Source organism: Sceloporus undulatus, unplaced genomic scaffold (assembly GCF_019175285.1).
Source record: "Sceloporus undulatus isolate JIND9_A2432 ecotype Alabama unplaced genomic scaffold, SceUnd_v1.1 scaffold_24, whole genome shotgun sequence".
Classification (NCBI taxonomy): domain Eukaryota; kingdom Metazoa; phylum Chordata; class Lepidosauria; order Squamata; family Phrynosomatidae; genus Sceloporus; species Sceloporus undulatus.
The window spans coordinates 892,015-912,438 of NW_024802946.1; the positions used below are offsets into that span (position 1 = coordinate 892,015).

At 46.7% G+C, this 20,424-nt stretch overlaps 2 protein-coding genes across 4 annotated transcripts; one reads left to right on the forward strand and one right to left on the reverse strand.

Annotated features, from left to right (window-relative positions):
- Positions 1–561: 561 nt before the first annotated feature.
- On the reverse strand, positions 562–6,736 carry LOC121917626. Its single transcript, XM_042443730.1, has 14 exons — positions 6,707–6,736; positions 6,561–6,616; positions 6,385–6,457; positions 5,503–5,648; positions 3,824–3,899; positions 3,414–3,493; positions 3,231–3,291; positions 3,074–3,108; positions 2,724–2,787; positions 2,439–2,572; positions 2,175–2,310; positions 1,926–2,086; positions 1,690–1,774; positions 562–1,576 (listed from the first exon to the last, which is right to left on the reverse strand). The coding sequence occupies exons 1-13, from the start codon at positions 6,734–6,736 to the stop codon at positions 1,690–1,692; spliced, it is 1,137 nt and encodes a 378-aa protein (XP_042299664.1). The 3' UTR covers positions 562–1,576.
- A 1,534-nt stretch (positions 6,737–8,270) lies between these two features.
- On the forward strand, positions 8,271–19,903 carry LOC121917604 (transcription factor RelB-like). 3 transcript variants are annotated; one of them, XM_042443695.1, is made up of 13 exons: positions 8,271–8,503; positions 8,801–8,911; positions 11,113–11,169; positions 12,003–12,011; positions 12,824–13,353; positions 14,017–14,174; positions 14,594–14,685; positions 15,174–15,305; positions 15,926–16,030; positions 16,455–16,670; positions 17,515–17,583; positions 17,710–17,787; positions 18,242–19,903. In XM_042443695.1, the coding sequence occupies exons 3-13, from the start codon at positions 11,145–11,147 to the stop codon at positions 18,604–18,606; spliced, it is 1,779 nt and encodes a 592-aa protein (XP_042299629.1). In that variant the 5' UTR covers positions 8,271–8,503; positions 8,801–8,911; positions 11,113–11,144; the 3' UTR covers positions 18,607–19,903. The 3 variants fall into 3 exon arrangements, with proteins under 3 accessions (XP_042299629.1, XP_042299630.1, XP_042299628.1); XM_042443694.1 differs by lacking the exons at positions 8,271–8,503; positions 8,801–8,911 and adding an exon at positions 9,984–10,153; XM_042443696.1 differs by lacking the exons at positions 8,271–8,503; positions 8,801–8,911; positions 15,174–15,305 and adding an exon at positions 9,983–10,153.
- The last annotated feature ends 521 nt before the right edge of the window (positions 19,904–20,424 follow it).

Below are 20,424 nucleotides of genomic sequence, written 5' to 3' on the forward strand. Positions count from 1 at the left end.
GTATCACAGAACCTGGTGCCCACACAAATTACAATTTCCAGGATTTCCAGCAACACTTTCAATGATAAATATACAATGATGCCAGTATAATAATCATAAAAGATACATCAATGCAGTAATACAATAAAAAATACAGAAAAACAATATGAATAAAATAATAATTTAAAAATACAATAATAATGTTGCCTCCAGCCTCTTTCTGGTATTATTGCAAGTGCCACTTTTGGGGGTTTTAGGTTACGGGTGCCAACCTCTATACAAAAAATATTTGGGGAGCTTGTTCCTTTGCAGGCCATCCTGATGGTAAAGCTTTCCAGACTGTCCTTTGGAGAGAGGGACTCATTGCTTTAAAATTCTCCCTTCCAACCCCTATACTCCTTGCCCTGTGTTGCGACCACTCTTGGCACGGTGGCATCCATCCCCTTCCCTAGCCAGAGGTGACTGGTTCTCTTCCCCTCCTTGTGTCCCCAACCCCAATGCAAGGGTTCCGAATATCCAGACAGGCCGAGGGCCCCTTCCTCTGCATCCTCCACTCTCCAGCACCAGAAATGGTTGTGCAATCCAACCTCATAGTAGAAGGGGTGAGGACATGCCCACTTCAGACTGGAGCCTTAGTATTTTTTGCTCATCGCCTTGCTTGTTATGAACACCTCTGTGTATTTTGGGTAGGAGAATATCCAAAGAAAAAACCCATCTCCTGGTGTCAGTGCACACTGCTCCAAAATACAGTTGTCCCTCCAAATACGCGGCTTTGGAACTCGCGGCTCTGGTTATCTGCGACGTTGCCACCTCCCCCCAGTCCTTTCCAACCCTTCCCTCCTTCTTTTGCCCCCCAAGGCCACTCCACCCCTCGCCCACTTCCCCATACCTGCTAACTGGCAGAATACTTGACTGGGAGGGCCAGAGCCCAGGTTATGACACTCTTGTCTCCCAGCCAGGTTTCTATAAAGCATCTCCCCCACCATCCTTCTCCCTCCAACACTTTCTCACCTTCCCTCCATTGCTCCCTCTCACTGCCTTGGATGGAAAGGTAGAAGGATTGGGGGAGAGATGTTTCCCATCTCTGTCCCATTCCCAGGGGGACGGGATGAAAGGGGAAGCAAGCAGGCAGCCAGTGGCTATGCTGGAGCAGGCATGGTGTGCATCCGGCGGGAAGGGAAGGCGGCATGGCGGACAGTTGGTGGGGCGCAGATGACAGGCCCTGGTGGCCCCCGCACCTTGGCTCACTTCCCCCAGAATGAGGGAAGGCCCCATCCCAGCTACGCCAGGCCCTTTGGGGGGCAAAAGAAGGAGGGAAGGAGGGGGGACTTGAATATCCATTAATTTTCAATGCGTGGGGAGGGGGTGTCCTGGAACGGTTACCCCGCAAATTTGGAGGGACGACTATACATCTTTGCATATGATGGCCTCTTTCTCCTCCCCCAAACCCAGCAGAGAGTCCTTAGGGACTTGCAAGTGTTCTGGTGACTTCTCCACTAGAGGTTCCTCCGGCAGCCTGCAAACCTGGAACTTCCCTTTGGAAATCATGGCATTTCTGGAAGCGATGGCCTTTTTGTTCCGAAGGGGGATTGTTTGCCTGGAAAAGAAGAGAGGAAGCAGTTGTTGGTTGTTTTGACTTGGCTGCCTTCCCTTTTGAAGGCTGTAATATGCCAAGTGGACATTCTCCCAACTAATGATTCTATAACTCACCTAAGCAGAGCCACAGTGCTTTGCAAAGAGGGAGGATAGCATGCCCCATCTACTTTCGATGGTCTCAATGGCAGCGACTGTATCACTGCAGAGAAGAAACAACAGTTGTCATGTCACCACATTCTTAGCTTGACAGAAAAGCTTGTAGGATTTGTATTCCTACACCTAGCTTCACCAAGCGGAATGGAAACCACTGACCATTTCATCCCCAGAAAGAAGGAAGAAACGCATCTTACTCTTTTGTCATGAAGTTCCCAGTTAAAATGTCCCCAGGGTTTTTGATCTGTTCCACCAGGAAATTCATCAAGATTAAACTGAAGTCTGGGATCCATTTCTCCAGCCTTTCAGCTTGTGGGATGTATACTGTGATGGTCGCAATCAATCTTATTGCGAATACCTGAGGGATGAAGGACATCCTGGGCTCAATAAGAGGAAACCTCTTGAGGCCCATCAGGACAGGCCTTGAGAGGGGGAGATCTCTTTACCTTCATTTCAAGCTGTTTTTCCTCAACAGGAAAAGAGAAAGGTCCCCCACCAATCGCGCGAATCAAGTGGTGTATCACACGGTCCAAATCACACTTGGATGAAGCTAGGACTAGAAACATTAAATAAAGACATTCCCTGCCAAGAGAAATGGGGAAAAAGAGACATCACATCCTTACTGAGCTTTCAAACCCAGAAAGGGGAAAATCAGGATCCCAGGGCTGTGTTTGAGAGGAGGAGAGGAGGAGAAGAGGCAATCCACCTACGTAGCCTGTGATTCCAAGACATGCTCTACAAATATGTCCAGATGCTTCTCGGCCACAGTGTCTGCAAGAGTCACAGCCCTTTCACAGGACAAAGTGTCAAACACTTGGCACAAACTGTGTAGACCGAATTTTGCCTGTCAGGGAAGAAAAAAAGATGGGGGGGGGGATTAGGTGGCTATTAGGTCTATGGAAGAGATGCCCTGGGGTCTCTAAGCGCACTGAGGAAGAAGTGGAAATAGGCAAGCTAGTGAGGTTTGGTCTTTTTCTGGGGAACCTCGTCCTTACCAGAAGTATTATAGAAGGTGGGAGTTTGCAAGAGCTTGGAGGAGGGTGCTCTTCATTCAGGGAGCTGTGGGAGAAGCAAAAGAAGGTGAGATTTTGAGTGGCAGCCATCGGATGTTTTATTATTTATTAATTATCAAATGAAAGGGAAGGGCAAGAGGGAGTCGTGAGTTGGTGGGGGTGGTTCCTCAACAGTCAGAGGAGAAGCAAGATAAATGTCCCTCTTTGCCCAATATGCTGTTGAATATGGGCAAGCACAGGGCACCTTTATGTGCCACTCACTCAGGGCGAACGCCAGCAATAGCATCTGAAATAATTGTACTTTCAGCCCATCCCAGTTGAAAACAAATTACCTCTCTGAACTGGACCAAAAATCATCGTTGAAATCCTATAAATAATGGGGAGAGAAGTGAAAGAGTGTCCATAGGGTGCAAGGGGATGTCCTTTGCCCTGATCCTAATGACCTTTCCCAAAGAAATGGGAGAAGAGAGAGAGACCCTGTTGAATTACCTCTAAGATGATGGGTGCATTGGGATCGTATGTCACGTTCTCTGAGGATTCTGTCTGGATTCTGTGAAGAGAAAAAAGACAACAGAATAGAAATTCAGCCGGGGAAAAGGTAGGCATTCTCCTCTGGCAGCCATTCTGTTGCGGTTTTAAACATGCAAAGAGTTTTCCAATACATATAGGTACCTCTCTGAGTGATTCAGATTCGTATTGGGCTGGTCCCTGTCTCTGATGCCTGTGAAATTGTCTTCCAATGGAAGAGAACCCTAGGAAAGGAAACATAAAATGCATTTGGACACCACTAAACACGGAGGGGCTGTCAGGACTCTCATATTTACTTAGGAGTTTATCAGACAAGGGGAATTCAAAGTATAATCCGATGGCAATCTGAATGCAATCATGGGGTTCAACGTTATTGCGTGATAGACTGCCACACGCAAATTCAGGCAACGGCATGCTATTTTCGGGCAATGGGGAGCCAGTTCGAATGCAATGCGTATTGCATGAAACTAGTGACTTTAAGTGAATGCGTTCTGGCCCCACTTTCTTTTCATTTGAATTTAAGAGAAATTCCTCCCGTTTCATAAACTCCTTACTGGGTCAGAGGAAGGCTGCTCCTCCATCGAAGAAGTCTGATTGTTGGCCAGATCAGCAGCAGCTGCCTCTGGAAATCTGAAATGGAAGGATTTTGATTAATAAAGCCTTGCAAAGAAGTCATTAATATATGTTGTGCAGAAAGGTATGGGGAGAAATCACTTATTCTAATGGGCACAGATTTTCCCATTGCAGAAGAAGAAAAAAAGGAAGGAAGGAAGGAAGGAAGGAAGGAAGGAAGGAAGCTATATCATTCATGAATTAAACCAAACTTTCACTCTTCCAACCTTTTTGGTCTCTTATCACTGGCAATCCCCCAGTTTCATCATCTGGGGCACAATTCTTAGGCTAAGTGTAATGCGCTTACACTTTGTAAACTGCTTAGTACATTGGTAAGATATTGCTATTACACTTCTCTTCTTTTTCCTTCATGCCAACTTCTGGAATGGCTGTGAAGTCTTTGGGGGTAACATTTAGGCTTGCTTTTCTAAGAATAATATATTGATGCCTCAATAAAGATGTCGCCGGACCGGACTTAAAACCTGGGCCCTTCTGTGCAAGGAAAAATCCTGCTCAGTCATTGGGCTCCAAACTTGGCTCCATCAGGTGGTTTGGACTTCAACTCCCAGAAGCTCTTTCCCTTGGGATCAAGAGCCAAGGACTCCAGGGAGCTAAAGTCCAAGCCATTTGGAGGAGCAAACTTTAGGAATCATTGCACTCCATCCATCAATTTAGTTCCCAAAGATGGAAACCTCTCCAGCAGTAGCCAGCCTTAATGGACTGTCAATTCCTGCTGCCTTCTGATGGCCCTTTGCACATTTGCACTTTCTTAAGAGGTGATGTGATAGCCATGTTTAAATATTTGAAGGGGTGTCATGTTGAGGATGGAGCAAGCTTGTTCTCTGCTGCTCCAGAGAATAGGAAAAGGGATTCCATCTAAACATTGGAAAGAACTTCCTGATGGTATAAGAGTTGTTTGAAAGTGGAAGGCTGTTTAGGCTGTTTTACTATGTGTGAATGATAGGAAGTTGGGCAAGTCACACTCTCTCAGCCACAGGGGATGGCAATGGCACACCTCTTCTGAAGAAATCTTGCCGAGAAGACCCCAATGAAGTCACCTTAGGGTCGCCATAAGTCAGGAATGACTTACCACTCCCGCGCCTCCGCAATGCCTGCCTGCTCACTCCTCCAAAAGCGCAGGAAAGGCAGCAGCAGTGGCGGCCTTAGCCTCCGCACTGGGTGACACCTTGGGCAAGTGACATTCTCTCAGCTCCAAAGGGAGGCAATGGCCAAACCTCCTCTGAACAAAGCTTGTCAAGAAAACCCCACAACAGTGTCGCCATAAGTTGGGAAACAATATTGAGGCATGCAACCATGGTTCCCAAACTCTGGCCTTAGACTCCCACCAGAATTCCAGACTAATGAGAGCAACAAGTTGGCTGAGGCTTCTGCCAGGTGAAGTCCAAACACCCAGAGTTTGGGAGACACTGGCACAGAACAACAACAACAACATATTTTAAGGGCAACCAATGTGGCGTAGTGGTTTGAGCAATGGACTAGGACTCTGGGGACTAGAGTCTGCATCTTAGGGCAAGTCACACTCTCTCAGCCATAAGTCAGAAAGGACATGAAGGCACAAAACCACAACAACTAAAGAGGGAGGGAGGAAATGGAGACTTACGAGTTATAAGACCCTTGTTCCTGCTTGCTTTTTGGAGAAGGGCCTGGTTGCTCCTTGTTTGTAGGAGCAGGCCCTAAATCAAGACTTTCATGTTTTTTGGTGTGCTTCCTTCTGCTAAAGAGCTTTTGCCACCATTTCCTCTTCTTCTAGAACAAGGAAAGAGAAATGAGTCCCCCAGAGACCTTGGGGTGGCAAAGCACACAACCCCCCTCCCAGTTCTGGGCACCACAATTTAAAAAGGATGTTGAAAAACTGGAGCCATGTGTCCAAAGGAGGGCGACTAAAATGGTGAAAGGTCTGGAAACCATGAAGCCCTATGAGGAACGACTTAGGGAGCTGGGGATGTTTAGCCTGGAGAAGAGAAGGTTAAGAGGGGATATGATAGCCCTGTTTAAATACTTGAAGGGATGTCATACTGAGGAGGGAGCAAGCTTGCTTTCTGCTGCTTCAGAGAATAGGACCTGGAGCAATAGATGCAAGCTCCAGGAAAAGAGATTCCAGCTCAACATTCCGAGGAACCTCCTGACAGTTAGGGCTGTTTGACAGTGGAACACACTCCCTTGGAGTGTAGTGGAATCTCCTTCCTTAGAGGTCTTCAAACAGATGCTGGATGGCCATCTGTCAATGGGGATGCTTTGATTGAGAGTTCCTGCATGGCAGAATCCGGTTGGACTGGATGACCCTTGGGGTCTCTTCCAACTCTATGAACCTATGATTCTATGATCTGGGATGCATTGTCCACCTAAAAGGCCTGGAGGTCGGCAGGCTAGTGGCCTTTTCCACAAAAGAAAACTGGTGTCTTACTTCTAGTGATGCAAAGGGGGAACATTGGCCCGGCAGGAGAGCAGGGCTGTTGACCTTCAGGGTTGCCATATTACTTACTGGCTCAGAAGGAGGGTGCTCTTCTGCAATGGGCTCAGAAGAGCCAGGTTCATCTCCTCCTCTCTCTGGGTGGCTAAAATTGGGGGAAGAAGGGAGGAAGTGAGACTATGGAAAGAAGAAAGGGAGGGATGGAGGGAGGAAGGAAGGAAAGAAGAAAGGAAGGAAATGGAGCTTACATTTTAGGAGACCCTGGGGAGTCTCTGGAGTGGCTCTTGTCCTTCTTCCTGAACCGCTGCCAAGGAGAGCGAAAAATGAGACCCAAAGAACAAAAACACCCCCAGCTTGACCGCTTCTCCTCCTCCTCCTCCTGAGCCTCACTCACTTTGGGACGACCCCAAGTAGTTTGAGGCATGGTGCCAGCAAGAAGCAAGGTGAGTGACGAGAAGGATCCCTTCCAAACTGCCTGACCTCTGACCTCTGGCCTCTGGCCTGGGTCCGGTAAGCCAGGCCAGACAGTTATGGAACTACCTGGGGTCTCTAGGGAGAAGATGTAAACATCCAGATGGAATCCAGAGCAAGAAATGGAACCTTCTGGAAGTAAAATTCTCAGGCAGGCAGGTTCTGTTTTGGCAGGAAAAACACAGAGTTCAGTGGATGAGGATGATGGAGGTGATGGTGGTGATGGTAATGATGCTGAGGAGGAGAAAGAGGAGAGTGTTGATGGTGACGATGATGAAGATGGTGATGATGATGATGGTGGAGATGATGGTGTAAATCCTATTGGTTAGCTCCAACAACAGCAGATCTACTGAGTCAGTGGAATGTCCATAGGTGTCGACTCACCACACAACCATGGATTTCATAGGGCTCCTCGGGAGTAACCAAAGGGATTCAGACTTGGACGTTGAAGTGGTTGTATCCCCACACACTGGCTAAAGTCTTTCTGCAAACCCAAAAGTTGGAAATAAAAGATTTTTGACCCTAAAAGAAGACTTTTTCTAGAGACCCGAATTATGGCCAGGTTTGGTGGCCGCTGTGGAGTGTCTAGGCTTTCCCCTTGAACTGGTGCTTGCTTGAAGTGATGGCCCTTCTCTGTCCTATGTCACATTGGACCCATCACAGCCGATAGAAGGACAGAATGTCACCCTCAGAGGTGTCCCAAATGCCACCGTTTTCTGCTGCTGGTTCTGAGACAAATCCACTGATACACACCTCATCCTTATCTATTACCTCCCTCCGTTCAAAGGCCACATGGAGGGAGAGGGCTACACCGAGAGATACAGGAAAAGAGATTAAAGTTAAACATTAGGATGAACTTTACAATTAAAGCTGTTCAACAGTGGAATACACTCTCTCAATGGAGAGTGTTGGAGTCTCTTTGGAGGCTTTTAAACAGAGGCGGGATGGCCATCTGCAGGGAGTGCTTTGATTGTGAGTTCCTGCATGGCAGAATAGGGTTGGACTGGATAACCCTTGTAGTCCTTTCCAATTCTATGACTCTCTACAACAAACCAGAAAGGTAAATCAGTATTATTACCCCATATTGCAGATGGGAATATTGAGGCGGAGAGCGAGAGAACATGGCTTTGCTTTGGGGTTCATGGCTGGACTTGCAGCTTGTGGTCTCTTCCAACTCTATGAGTCTATGGTTCCTGGTTATATGAGAAATGCAAAGGAGAAATGCATAATGGTTTTCCTTTCTGGATTTGATCACTCTTCTCTCTGTTGCCCTCACCCCATGCGCTCTCTTTGGCCCACTAAAGTGTTGGTGATCTGTTGATCGAAACCACATGTCCGATCCCCTTGGCAGATAATGTTTTTTTCCCCCCTCCCACCAATGCCAAAAGCAGCAAGTGGGTTGTGCTTTCCGCTCTCTCTCTCTCTCTCTCTCTCTTTCTTTCTCCCTCCCTCTCTCCTGCTTCTTTTCCTAGAACTGGGCATCGTTCCCACCCAGTCTCCCCATCTCTTTCCTCTTCCAAGAAGTCAGCCAGGAAATGTGAAAGCCGAAAGCTGAACCGACTGGAGGGGGAAAAAATCAAATCAAATATAGCAACAGCTGCAGCAGGAACAGAAGGTGAAGGATGATGCAAAAGGAAGAAATCGTGCAACTTGACTCTTGCCTTTAGTGTGGGCAAGTTGGAGAAGAAGGCACAAAGCAAGATGGAAGGGAAAAACCTGGGTAAGATAACAAAACTGTTTGTGGATTCGCTCACACACCTTTAAGCTTCTTTGGTCCAAAACACACTGCAGAAATAATCCACTTTGAGGCCTGAATCGTGGGAAATGCAGCTTATTGTGGCACCAGACAGAGAAGGCTCAATGTCTCACAAAACAACACTTGCCAGGATTCCCCAGCATTGAGCCACAGCAGTTAAAGTAGTCTCAAACTGGATTATTACTGCAGTGTGCTTTGAACCCTTACTTTACATAACCAGGTGGCATTAAAGCAAAGGGACTGATCTGCTTTCTCTTGCAGGATCCAAGCAGCACCACCACAAGGGTCTCTCCTCCTCCTGTGTGACTCATTAAAAGCAGCCTTTCACAAGTGATGCCCATTTGGTGGACCAGGCCTCCAACATCCATCCAGGTATATGGTATGATGGGAGATGTAGTCCAACGCAGTGTATTTACTGTGTGCCTTCAAGTGATTTCTGATTTACGGTGACCCTACTATGGGGTTTTCTTGGGAAGATTTGTTCAGTGGAGTTGTTTGTGGGTTTTGGGGGCTATGTGGCCATGTTCTGGAAGCATTTATTCCTGACGTTTCGCATGCAACTGTGGCTGCATGTCAGGAATAAATGCTTCCAGAACATGGCCACTTGGCCCCCAAAACCCACAAACAACTATAGATGCTGGCCATGAAATCCTTCAACTTCACATTGTTCAGAGAAGGTTTGTCATTGCCTTCCCCTGAGGCTGAGAGTATGTGACTTGCAACCGCAGTGGGTTTCATGGCCAACCTGGGAATCGAACCCTGATCTCTAGTGTCATCATAGGTGCAAAACACACTGCAGAAATAATCCAGTTTGAGACTGCTTTAACTGCCTTGGCTCAGTGCTAGGCAATCCTAGCAGTTTATTGTGACTCTCTGTCACAGAAAGCTAAATGTCTCGCAGCACTACAGTTCCCAGAATTCCCTAGTACTGAGCCCTGGCAGTTAAAGCAGTCTCAAATTGGATTATTTCTGCAGTGTGTCTTGGGCCATATAGTCCAAATGTAGGACGTTCAAGGAAAATATAGGACATAGCCAAATAAAAACTGGGGGGAAAAAACCCCACTCCTATAAATACAAATCCCTGCTTCTAAGTCATGGTCAGCATTGGAGGACATTAAAATGTAGGACGTGGCTAAATAAAAGCTGGGGGAATTAAAACCCAATTCATCTAAGTGCAAATCCCTGCTTCTAAGTTATGCTCAAAATTAGAGGACCTTTTGGAAACCTTCCCGGATCAGAAGGCTGAAATGGAGGACGTGTCCGGGAAAAGGAGGACAGGCCAATCAGGGGTTGAGTGTGTGTGTATTGAACCCTGAAGCCACGCCCCTTTGCTGCCAGCCCGGGGGGGTTTCCCGTTCCATTTAGGATGACCTCATCACCAGCTTCAGCCAATCAGGGCGCGAGGGCGGGCAGAATAGGGGAATTCCAAAGCAGAGGAGGGCTCCTCCTGGAGATCAAGGGAGGAGGGGAGGAAAGCTGGGCTTTAGGGCTGGCCCAGGGGGCGAGGGGGGCCTGGCCAGCCGGCCATGAGTAGCCCTTGCCTCCAGCCACCACCACCACCATCTTCATCATCATCAGCCCAGCTGGAGAGAGGGATGCTGGCTCCCCCTCTAGGTAGGAAGCAGCTGGGCGGGGAGAGGGAGGGGCTACTGGCCCAGCAGGGCTAATGGTTGCTTCTTTGGGCTCAGTTGGGGAGGGGGTCAGAAGAAGGCCCACTCAGGCCTTGGGGCTTACTGGGACAGAGCCTGAGTTGAAGGCAAAGAAGAAGTCCTGTGTCACTTTGCAGGGCTGGGTTGAGAGAGTGTGGCTTGCCCCAGGTCACTTAGTGGGTTTTTATGCTCAATGGGGTGGTGGTGGTGGTGGGATAGGTCTTCTTGGTCTACAGAGTCCCCCCCTCCCGGCCCAGCGTTCAAACCACTGAGCCACCAGGGCTCTTGAAAGCTGAGAGAGTGTGACTTGCCCAGGGTCATCTAGTTGAGCATCAAAGCCCACTGGCATGGCATAGTGGTTTGAGAAGTAAACTAGGACTCTCTGCAGACTGAGAGAGTGTGACTTGCTCAAAGTCACCCAGTCAAGCATCAAAACCCGTTGGGTGGCCATGGGCAAGTCACATTCTCTCAGCCTTAGAGGAAGCCAGTGAGCATTGGACTAGGCGACTTTGGACTGGGTTGGTGGAGGAATCAGACCCTAGTCTCCAGAGACTCCTATGTTTAACACTCATACCACTGTGCCACACTGGCTCTCTCTCTCTCAGAGAGTTTGACTTGCCCCAGGTCACCCAGTGGGTTTGTATGCTCAACTGGGTCACTTTGGGCAAGTCACACTCTCTCAGCCTCAGGGGAAGGCAATGGCAAACCTCCTCTGAACAAATCTTTCCAAGAAAACCCCATGAGAGGCTCACCCTACGGTCGCCATAAACTGGAAATGACTTAACAACACACACACTCCACAGACAAAATCCAATGCTCAAACCACTACACCACATCCTTTCCATATCTGTTGTTTTCCCCTCCTTTTAAATGTTTGGTGGTAGAGTACAGAGTCTCAGCATCTGTGCGTTTATCTCTTCCCAGGTGCTGCCTTTCCAGCTTCCAGTTTGTCCGTGATGCAGCCAAATGGAAACACCTCTGGTAAGGCTGGTTAGCACTCCATTCACAAGTAACCTTCCAAACTCTTATCGAAAATGTTAAAACAAAAAAAATAGTGAAAGTTGTCAGTTATCGGTAGTTACTTTTGCAGAGATTAGTTTTTCTGCAGTTATCAGGGAAAGAGAAAATAAAAGGGAAAAGCTAGGAGGTAACCTTGATGGAGATTCAGGGGTTGTGTGTTTGCTGTGAATAGAATGGCTTCTTTCTATCTAGGAAGGAATTAGCCGGAATGCAAACAAAGACCAGCTTATAAAGGGTTGTAAGGAACAGGAGGGGACTACTGTCCATTAATACCAACCAACATAAAAAGTGTGTGTGTGTATAAAGAGAGAGTGCTAGTGTGGTGTAGTGGTTTGAGTGTAGGACTAGGGCTGCATCCACACTGCAGAAATAATCCATCTTGACATCACTTTAATTGCCATGGTTCAATGCTATGGAATACTAGGATTTGTAGTTTTGTGCAAAATGTCAGAGAGCACTGGGATCACAACAAACTACAAACTCCAAAAATCCATAGCATTGAAGTGTCAAACTGGATTATTTTTGCACTGTGGATTCAGCCTAGGACTCTGGAGATCAAGATTTGATCCCCACCATGAAGGCCATTGGATGACTTTGGGTAAGTCACACCCTTTCAACCCCAGAAAATCCCATGATATGTGCACCTTAGGGTCACCATAAGTTGGAAATAACTCTAAGGTCACAGCAACATATGCATCAAACATATGTAAAATTATATGCTGTTTTATGTAAAAATGTAGAATATGCTGTGTCTTGGTTTTAAAATAGAACTTTTCTTTCTTTTTCTTTTGCAGAAGAACTAGGTAAGCAATCCAGGGCTTGGGGTGCGCTGCCAGCATCGGGTAAGGAGTAACTCTTGACATAGATGAGGGTGGTACATGTGTCTGGCTTGGTCCACATGTAACGACAAGACCTTGGTTTGCTAATGGGACTCTGTCTGAGACCTTCATATAAATGGAGCATGCATGAAGTCACTCAATCAAGCAGGCGTGGAATAAAGGAAGTTGGTGAAGTTCTCTCTATGCAAATCAACTTTAAAAACGATTCTTGTGTGGTGTTTGAAAAAAAGATTGTAAAAAATTAAAGAAGTAGCATACATTTTTGACTCAGAGGAGGGTCAAGCCTGCTTTTTCTTGACTAGAGGGGCTTCCAGATAGATTTTGGACTCCACATCCCATCGTAAGGAGGATGGGAGTTGAAGTTGAAAACATCTAGAGGTTTACTGGTGTAAGGCCAGCTGGTTCACATTCTCTCGGGTGGGTTAGTGGAACATACTTATGCTCAGTGTTCTCAATGATAATTGTCAGCTCTTCTTGGTTTTCTTATTTTACAAAGGCTTTTGGAAAGGTTTTTAACTTCAGAAGGCACAGAAATTGTTAAAGATACCGCCTTCTTGGTGGTAGACCTCTGTTTAATTGTGCTTTAAATAGTCCTGTTTTGCTGTAGTTATTTTTAAGCATCTTCTGTGAGCTACCTTAAGTTCAATTTGGGAGAAAGGCAGCATATAAATAAAATAAATAAATAAAATAAAACCCAAACCCTAACAGATACCAAGGGTCCGCTGTACCAGTACCTGAAGTGTTACATGAAAATTTACCTCTCTTTTGCTTTCCAGAAATTATTGAAGAACTGATCAAGGAAGATGGCTTTGCTGTGCCACGTCCTGCCAGGGGCTGTCTTCCCGAGGCAGCCAGGCTGATCTCCAGAGGCCCCAACATGGTCTCACCCACTGGGATGCAGAGACTGGTTGAACCTGCAGGAATGAACTTATTGCACCTCAGCCCAGAGTCTTTTGCCTCTTCTTGCCCACCCTCTCCTTGCTTTCCTCAAGATCGTTCAGCATCCCAGCTCTCCCAGAACCTCAATAACTTGACGCTGAGGTCTGAGCTGATTCCAAGAGGACCGTCACTCACTTTACAGCTTGGGAGCGGAAGCTTGGATAGCCCTTGGCCTCCTGCTGCCAGGCATCCCGTGATGCCCCAAGACCAGCTGGACAAAAACTTTCTGGAGCCACTCAAGCTTGTGATCACAGAGCAGCCCAAGCAGAGAGGGATGCGTTTCCGTTACCAGTGTGAAGGCAGGTCAGCGGGAAGCATCTTGGGTGAATGCAGCACTGAAACGAACAAAACCCTCCCGACCATTGAGGTGAGTGGTAACTTTCAAGGGAAGGGAATCATTTCTGGCCCTCCTCACATACCCTCCAGCTCCAGAAAAGAGATTCCAGTCAGAGCTGTTTGACAGTGGAACACACTCCCTTGGAGTGTGGTGGCATTTCCTTCTTGAGGTTTTTAAACCGAGGCTGGATGGCCATCTGTCAGGGGTGCTTTGACTCTGTGTTCCTGCATGGCAGGGGGTTGGATTGGATGGCCCTTGAAGTCTTTTCCAAGTCTATGATTATGTTATTCTATGAAATGTCCCCATTTGGCAGGGAGACTCCCATTTAAACAGGACTGTCACCCCACTTTTTAAGCTGCTTTTTAAGTCCCAGTCCTCCCCTCCACTTTCCCCCTTTGTCCTTGGTTTACTTCAGTTGCTTCAAACCAAATTCAAAGTGCAAAAGCAGCGTAGGCTCCATTTACTCAGCAGGGAAGAGAAGAGGAATTGAAGTCCTGCCCTTCCCAGTAGACTCAGGCAGAAAGCAAACTCCTGCATCCTCTTAGCTTGTGTGTTTTTCCTTATGTCTAACTTTTGTCCTCTTGACCACACTCTGATGTTGCTTGGACACAGTGTCTGACTTTTTGTCTGTGAAATGGAGGAAGGAATGGCAACAGCTGCATGAATGCCTCTCACTTTTCCTTGTTCTTCCAGCTCCAGAACTTTGCAGGGATCTCAGAAGTGAAAGTGACAGCATGCCTGGTATGGAAAGACTGGCCTTACCGAATTCACCCGCACAGCCTGGTGGGGAAAGACTGCCAGAACGGTCTCTGCGAAGTGACCCTAAAGCCTTGTGTCAACCCCAAACACAGGTAATGTTTTACCTTCTTTGGATTCTGTGCCAAGCGATTATGGCTTCCCTTGCAGGTACCTTTTCTTGGGAGAGTAGAAAGGGCCTTTCCCCCCCACAAAGTGCATGCTTTGATGGAATCGTGGGATTTGTAATTTCACAAGGTATTTAGAATTATGGAGCACTAAGTTCTAGTGCCTCCCCAACTACAACCCCAGGATTCCATAGGATTCAGTCATGGTAGTTAAAGTGGTATCCTAATGTTATAATTGTATTGTGTGAAAGGGCCCTGGGTTGGCAAGGATAGCCAGAAACTCTGATTGTTAGATGGATGAATGATCTGTTTTGGTGTAAAGAAGCTTTGTTTGTTCCTGTGGAGCCAAAAGGTTTCCTTCTCTGGCATTCCCTGAAACCTTGAACTGTCCTCTGATTCCTTATTAGTTTTAACAACCTTGGGATCCAGTGTGTGAAGAAGAAGGACATTGAAGAATCCATAGAGAAAAAGCTGCAGCTTGGAATTGACCCATTCAAAGGTGAGTGGGGAGAGGCCTCCAAGGGTCCATGGTCAGAGTCTAGGCTGGGTGTAAGGGATGTGGGTTCTGGTAGTCATCATTTACTCTTGATAGGATGGGCCACTACAGCGGGAGTGGGGCCATTTCCCATCCTGTACAACCCTCTGCCCTGGTAGATTACATAGCTGTTTCTGGTTCTGGGCATCTGCTAAAATATGGCTGTTTTTGCCATGGGTTTTTTTTTATTTTGAGGGAGTTATAGTTTTACGTGATAACGTGGAGCAAGGGCAGCCAAGCTGCCATATGTTTGTAGCCGTTTGGCTTTTGCCTCATCTTAGGGTGCCTCTGCACTGTAGAAATAAAGCAGTTTGACACCATTTTAACTGCCATGACTCTACCCTATAGATTGTGTGTGTGTCTGTAAGGATAGAAACATTGTTCTTTTCTGTGAGTCCAAAGCCTTTACATTTGTACTTCATTTCCACATTCTTTTCCCGCTCTTGCTATAGCCGGCTCATTAAAAAACCACCAGGAGGTTGACATGAACGTGGTCAGGATTTGCTTCCAAGCTTCCTACCAGGACGGCACAGGAAAGACACGGCATCTCAACCCCGTTCTCTCAGAGCCCATCTTTGACAAGAGTAGGTAATAGGGAAATCTAGAAGGAAAGGACGAGTGATTTCTGGTAGTGGATTCCCAGATCAGAGGAGGATGCCAAGGGGACACCCAGGAAAGGAAACAAAGAAAGACCTGAAAAGATCAGAGATCTAGTGCTGGGAATTGGGTCTCTCTAGTCCTCCTTTTTAAGGGTGAGGCTCTGAGGACTTACTTACTGCACAATTATAGCACTATGATTCTGCTTTAACCACCATGGCTGCATCCTGTGAAATCTTGGGATTTATAGTTTGGTGAGGCATAAGAGAGCCATTGTGGTGTAGTGGTTTGAGGGTTGGCCAGGACTCTGTGGGACCAGTTTTAGGCGAGTTGCATCGTTTTTCCTTCACTGGAAGCCATGAGAAGCTCCCTTTGAAGAAGTCTTGCCAAGAAAACCCCATAACAGGGTTGCCTTAGAAATGATTTGAAGGCACACAACAACAATGGGCCACTAGAGCTTTCTCATTGTGCACTTAGAGCCCTATGATTCTACTTGAACTGCCATGACTGCATCCGTTGGAGTCCTCAGATTTGTAGTTTGGTGAGGCATGAAAAATCTCTGCCTGAAAGAGGGCCAGATTCTAACACTGGGTTTTGGTGCCCACAGAATCCACAAACACTTCAGAGCTGAAAATCTACCGGATGAATAAAGAGTATGGGACCTGCACGGGTGGAGAGGAGCTTTATTTGTTATGCGACAAGGTCCAGAAAGGTAAATGCTGGTTTTGATCTATAAAGCCCTACCTGCCTTGGGTTTGAGAGACTTCCAGAAGTGACAATTGTAGAGAAAGAAATACTTCAGACATAACAACCTTCAGATTGTGATGGGTGTCTTGATGCCACTAATGCTGGCACAACGCCCTCCCTCTGCGGTGACAATGAGATGCCCAGCCATGTGCCTGATGTTGGGTGCCTAATTTTCGACCTCAGAGGGAGTGCCTTGCATTAGAGGTGGCAGATGGCACAGTGGGCTGCCTGTGTAGACATTGCCCTGGAGTGCCCAGGTAATGGGGAAATTCAGGGCAGCTTCAAAGCCAAAATACTCTGGGGGCATCTTGGAATATTCTGGCCAGTGTGGAACAGCCCTTAGCTTTCAATGCACTTTCCTCACTGTCACTTCCCTGCTACTCTCACAGAAGATATCTCCATCATCTTCCGGAAGGACACATGGGAGGGCAAAGCAGACTTTTCGCAAGCCGACGTTCACCGGCAGATTGCCATTGTGTTCAAGACACCGCCATATCAGCACTTGGACATCACAGAACCTGTGGAGGTGGAAGTGTACTTGCGGCGCCTGACAGACAGTGTCTCCAGCGAGCCTTTTAGTTTCACCTACCAGCCCAGGGACAATGGTATGTGAGGAACACTGGAAGCTGCTTCATACTAACTCACTCTGTTTGTCCACCTAGACCTGTATTGTCTACTCTGACTGGTAGTGGTTTAAGACAGGACAGAAAGAAATGGGCACTGCCCATAGGTTCACAATCAAATTATATTACGTGTTAAGTCTCCGTTATCTAGAATATTGAAAACTGAAATATTCCAAGACTTTTTTTTTCATGGGTGGCTAAGATAGTGACACCTTTGCTTTCCCATGGATCAATACACACACTTTGTTTCATGCACAAAATTATTTTAAATATTGTATACAATTACCTTCAGGCCATGTATGTGAGATGTATAGGAAACATCAATGAAATTTCTGTTCAGACTTTGGTCTCATCTCCAAGCTATCTCTTTATGTGCATATATGCAAATACAGGTATTCTGAAATCCCAAATACTTCTGGTCCCAAGCATTTCTAATGAGGGGGGCTCATGCTGTATAGAGAACAAGGGGATAATGAGCCAACATTATTTAGTGGTTTGAGTTTTGGATTAGGATTCTGGGAGGCCAATGCTCAAATCCCTGCCTGGCCATGAAAACCCACTGGGTGACTTTGGGCCAGTCACAAATCCAGCTTCAGATGAAAGCAATAGCAAAATCCCCTCTGAAGAAATCTTGCCAAGAAAATCTTGTGATTACGGCAGAGTCGCCGTAAGTAAAAAAATGACTTGAAGGCACCCAACAGCAATAACAGGTTACAAACAGCATTTTGAATTGTGCCCAGAAACAGATTGACAGCTAGTTACTTTAAAGAGTTGTGTGTTCCTAGTAATACAACAACAATAATAAGATGTCTCCATCTTTCTACAGATACATACCGGGTCAACAAAAAGAGGAAGCAAGGCATGCCTGATGTCCTGGAGGAGCTGTCTGGCCCAGGTTTGTGTACATTTGAATCAAAGTGCAAGCCACTTGGTTTGTGCCAATAGTCATGGATTACAGATTCAGTTTATATAACCGTCTCCTTGTGTCCAAGGGCTGATAAAATTCTCTTTACTTTGCCAGATCCTCACGGAATTGAAGCCAAGAGGAAAAAAAAGAAGCCTGCATACATGGACCACTTCAACTTGACTCCTTCTGCAGGTCAGTGAGTCACAAAAGCCTATATTTTTCAGGTGCCTAACTGTTAGACAGAGTGAGATGGACATCTCAGGATGCAGATTTTGAAGTGTCAAAAAAAAAAGGGTGACAAGTTACTTGTTATTTAGTTCCAAGATGTGGAGAGGTGATGGTGGGATTCATGACCCCATGTTCCAAAATAAGTTGGCTAGCTTTGGGTACTGTGTACTTTGGGGTGTGTATGTATGTGTTTGTCTGTCTGTGTGCCATTTGCTATTTCTACAGTGTAGATGCACCCTTTGTGTTCTTTGTTATGAGGTGTGGGCTTTCCTACTGTTCTGAGTACCATTTTCAAAATGGAACCGCAGGAGGGCAAAGAAGGGGTGCTAACAGGGAAACTAGTGTTGTGGCATATGCAGGGCTCTGTGGCTGTTCCCAGCAGCCCTGAGTCAAGGCAGTTTCTTTCCTCTTCTTGCAGCTGGCTCCATGCCCAACCCTGAAGACCAGAATTTCCTGACCAGCTTGGAACGCATCTCTGTGCCAGACCTGTTTGAGGACTACAACCTGGTCCAAGGCTTCTCCTACAGTGGCCCCAGCCTGAGTGACGTTGTGCTACCGTCTACCATGGACTTCCCTGAAGGGCCGGAGCACGAGTTCCTGTTGGATGCTTATTCCGTCCACTCAGGTGTGTCTGCCCTCTTCCCGCTCTCTGGAGATTGTGAGCCGGAGGGCACTGCCAGCCTGGTGGGCAGCAGCATGTTTCCCAGCCAGTACAAAGAGGCTGAGGCACAGCTGGAAATGAAAACCAAGCTCAAGGCGGCAGACAGTGCAGACACTTTGTGAAGGAAGCATGCATCCTAGACTCTGAGGGTCTATCTCTCAGTCGTGAAGAATACCTGTGAACCCCATGATAACACAGATAGGGGCATCCTCCCTGCTTGAAACGGGGGAAATATGTTCTTTGGCATGAAGAATGCTTAAAGGATGGATTTCCTTCTGGGAGGCAGCTGAGACAGGAAATTGGAAGGGAAAAAATGCACTAATAGCTAATGGCAGCTGAGGCAGCAGTCTCAGGATTTGGCCCAAGGCATTTGCATTTTCCTCCTGGTTTTATTTGCTCAGTTTTCAAGCTGAGGAAGAACTGACTGATTTGTTCTAATGTGTGCATAATGCAGACATCAGTGTCCATGGAAATATCTTCTGGTGGCATCATGGCAGAACCACCAGCCACTTTCCTCACATGTGATGGTTTAGGCCAAAACATCTGTTGAATGTTTAGTCTCTGCCCATGAATGTCTTTGCAAGATGAGCTAGTGGGTAGAGATCTGTGTTTGCAGAGCAACTCAGATACGCATCGTCCCAATACAGACAGGTGGCTCTGTATTGACAATGAATTGAATTTATGAAGGCAAAAGGTAAATGAAGCTGCCTTATACTAAGTCTCGGCTCTGAGGCGGAGTGTTATCTTGCCTCGAAAGAGTCATATTTTTTAAAGTGCTGCTACTACAACATCCCTTTTTAAAGAAGTTGCCAAGGGAAGGAACCAGGGGCTATCTCACACTAAACATTTAGAACGCTACGATTCCACTTTAATTGCCATGGTTCCATACTATGGAATCGTGGGGTTTGCAGTTCGGTGAAATACTAGAGCCATCCAGCTGGGAATTCTCAGTACTCTTTTCTACACTGCAAATAGGCCAAAATAAAGCTGCTTCGGGTCACTTTGGAGGTATGCTGTTTAAATGATGCATGCATCCCAGGAAGCCAGAAGCCATGCTCCAGTCCTAACGACTGGACCTTGGGATGGAGAGAACATCTGGACTTGGAAAAGAAGCGCAGCTTCCGGCCTCTTAAGATGCGTGTGTCATTTAAACAGCATGTCTCCAAAGTGACCCGAAGCAGCTTTATTTTGGCCTGTCTGTACAGACCCATAGGCTGTTGTTATGGCACTTGAAATGGAATCATAGCCCCATAACTATGTACAGGTTCAGTCTCTTTTATCCGGGGCTGAAATGCAAAGTATTCCAAAAGACTAAAACATTTCTCATGGGTGGCTGAGATAATGACACTTTCTTGATGGTTCAGTGTACCCAAACTTTTGTTTCATGCACAAGATTAATAAATAAATATATATATTGTATACTATTGCCTCCAGTCTATGTGTATTTTAGACTTGAGTCCCATTTCTCCACACTGGAGAAATAACCTGGTTTGGCATCGCTTTACGTATCATGGCTCAAGGCTATGGAATTCTGGGAGTTGGAGTTTGTTGTGGGCCCTGGGCTCTTAGACCAGGAATACTCAGAGGTCATTTTGCCTCTGGAATGCATAGCCTCTAGGGCTTGGTATTGGTTGACGGTCTCCCATCCAATTGCTGATCAGGGCTGTCTCTGCTTAGCTTCCAAGATCAGACTGGATCTGGTGCCTTTAGGGGAGTGGATTGGAAAGAACTATCGTCCCTGTTTCCATTCTGCCCCATTCCATTGCAAATGAATGGTCCCTGATCCTGATACACACTGGAACTAGCTAAGTATCTGTCAATTAGAATTGGCTGGCTGGGTCTCCTCTGCGCATGCGCCAAAAGTTTTTGGTGCGCTGCGTTGCGCTTCCACCGCTGACCGCTAGAGGCCCCCTCTCGCTGCTCAGACAATTACAGGTGAC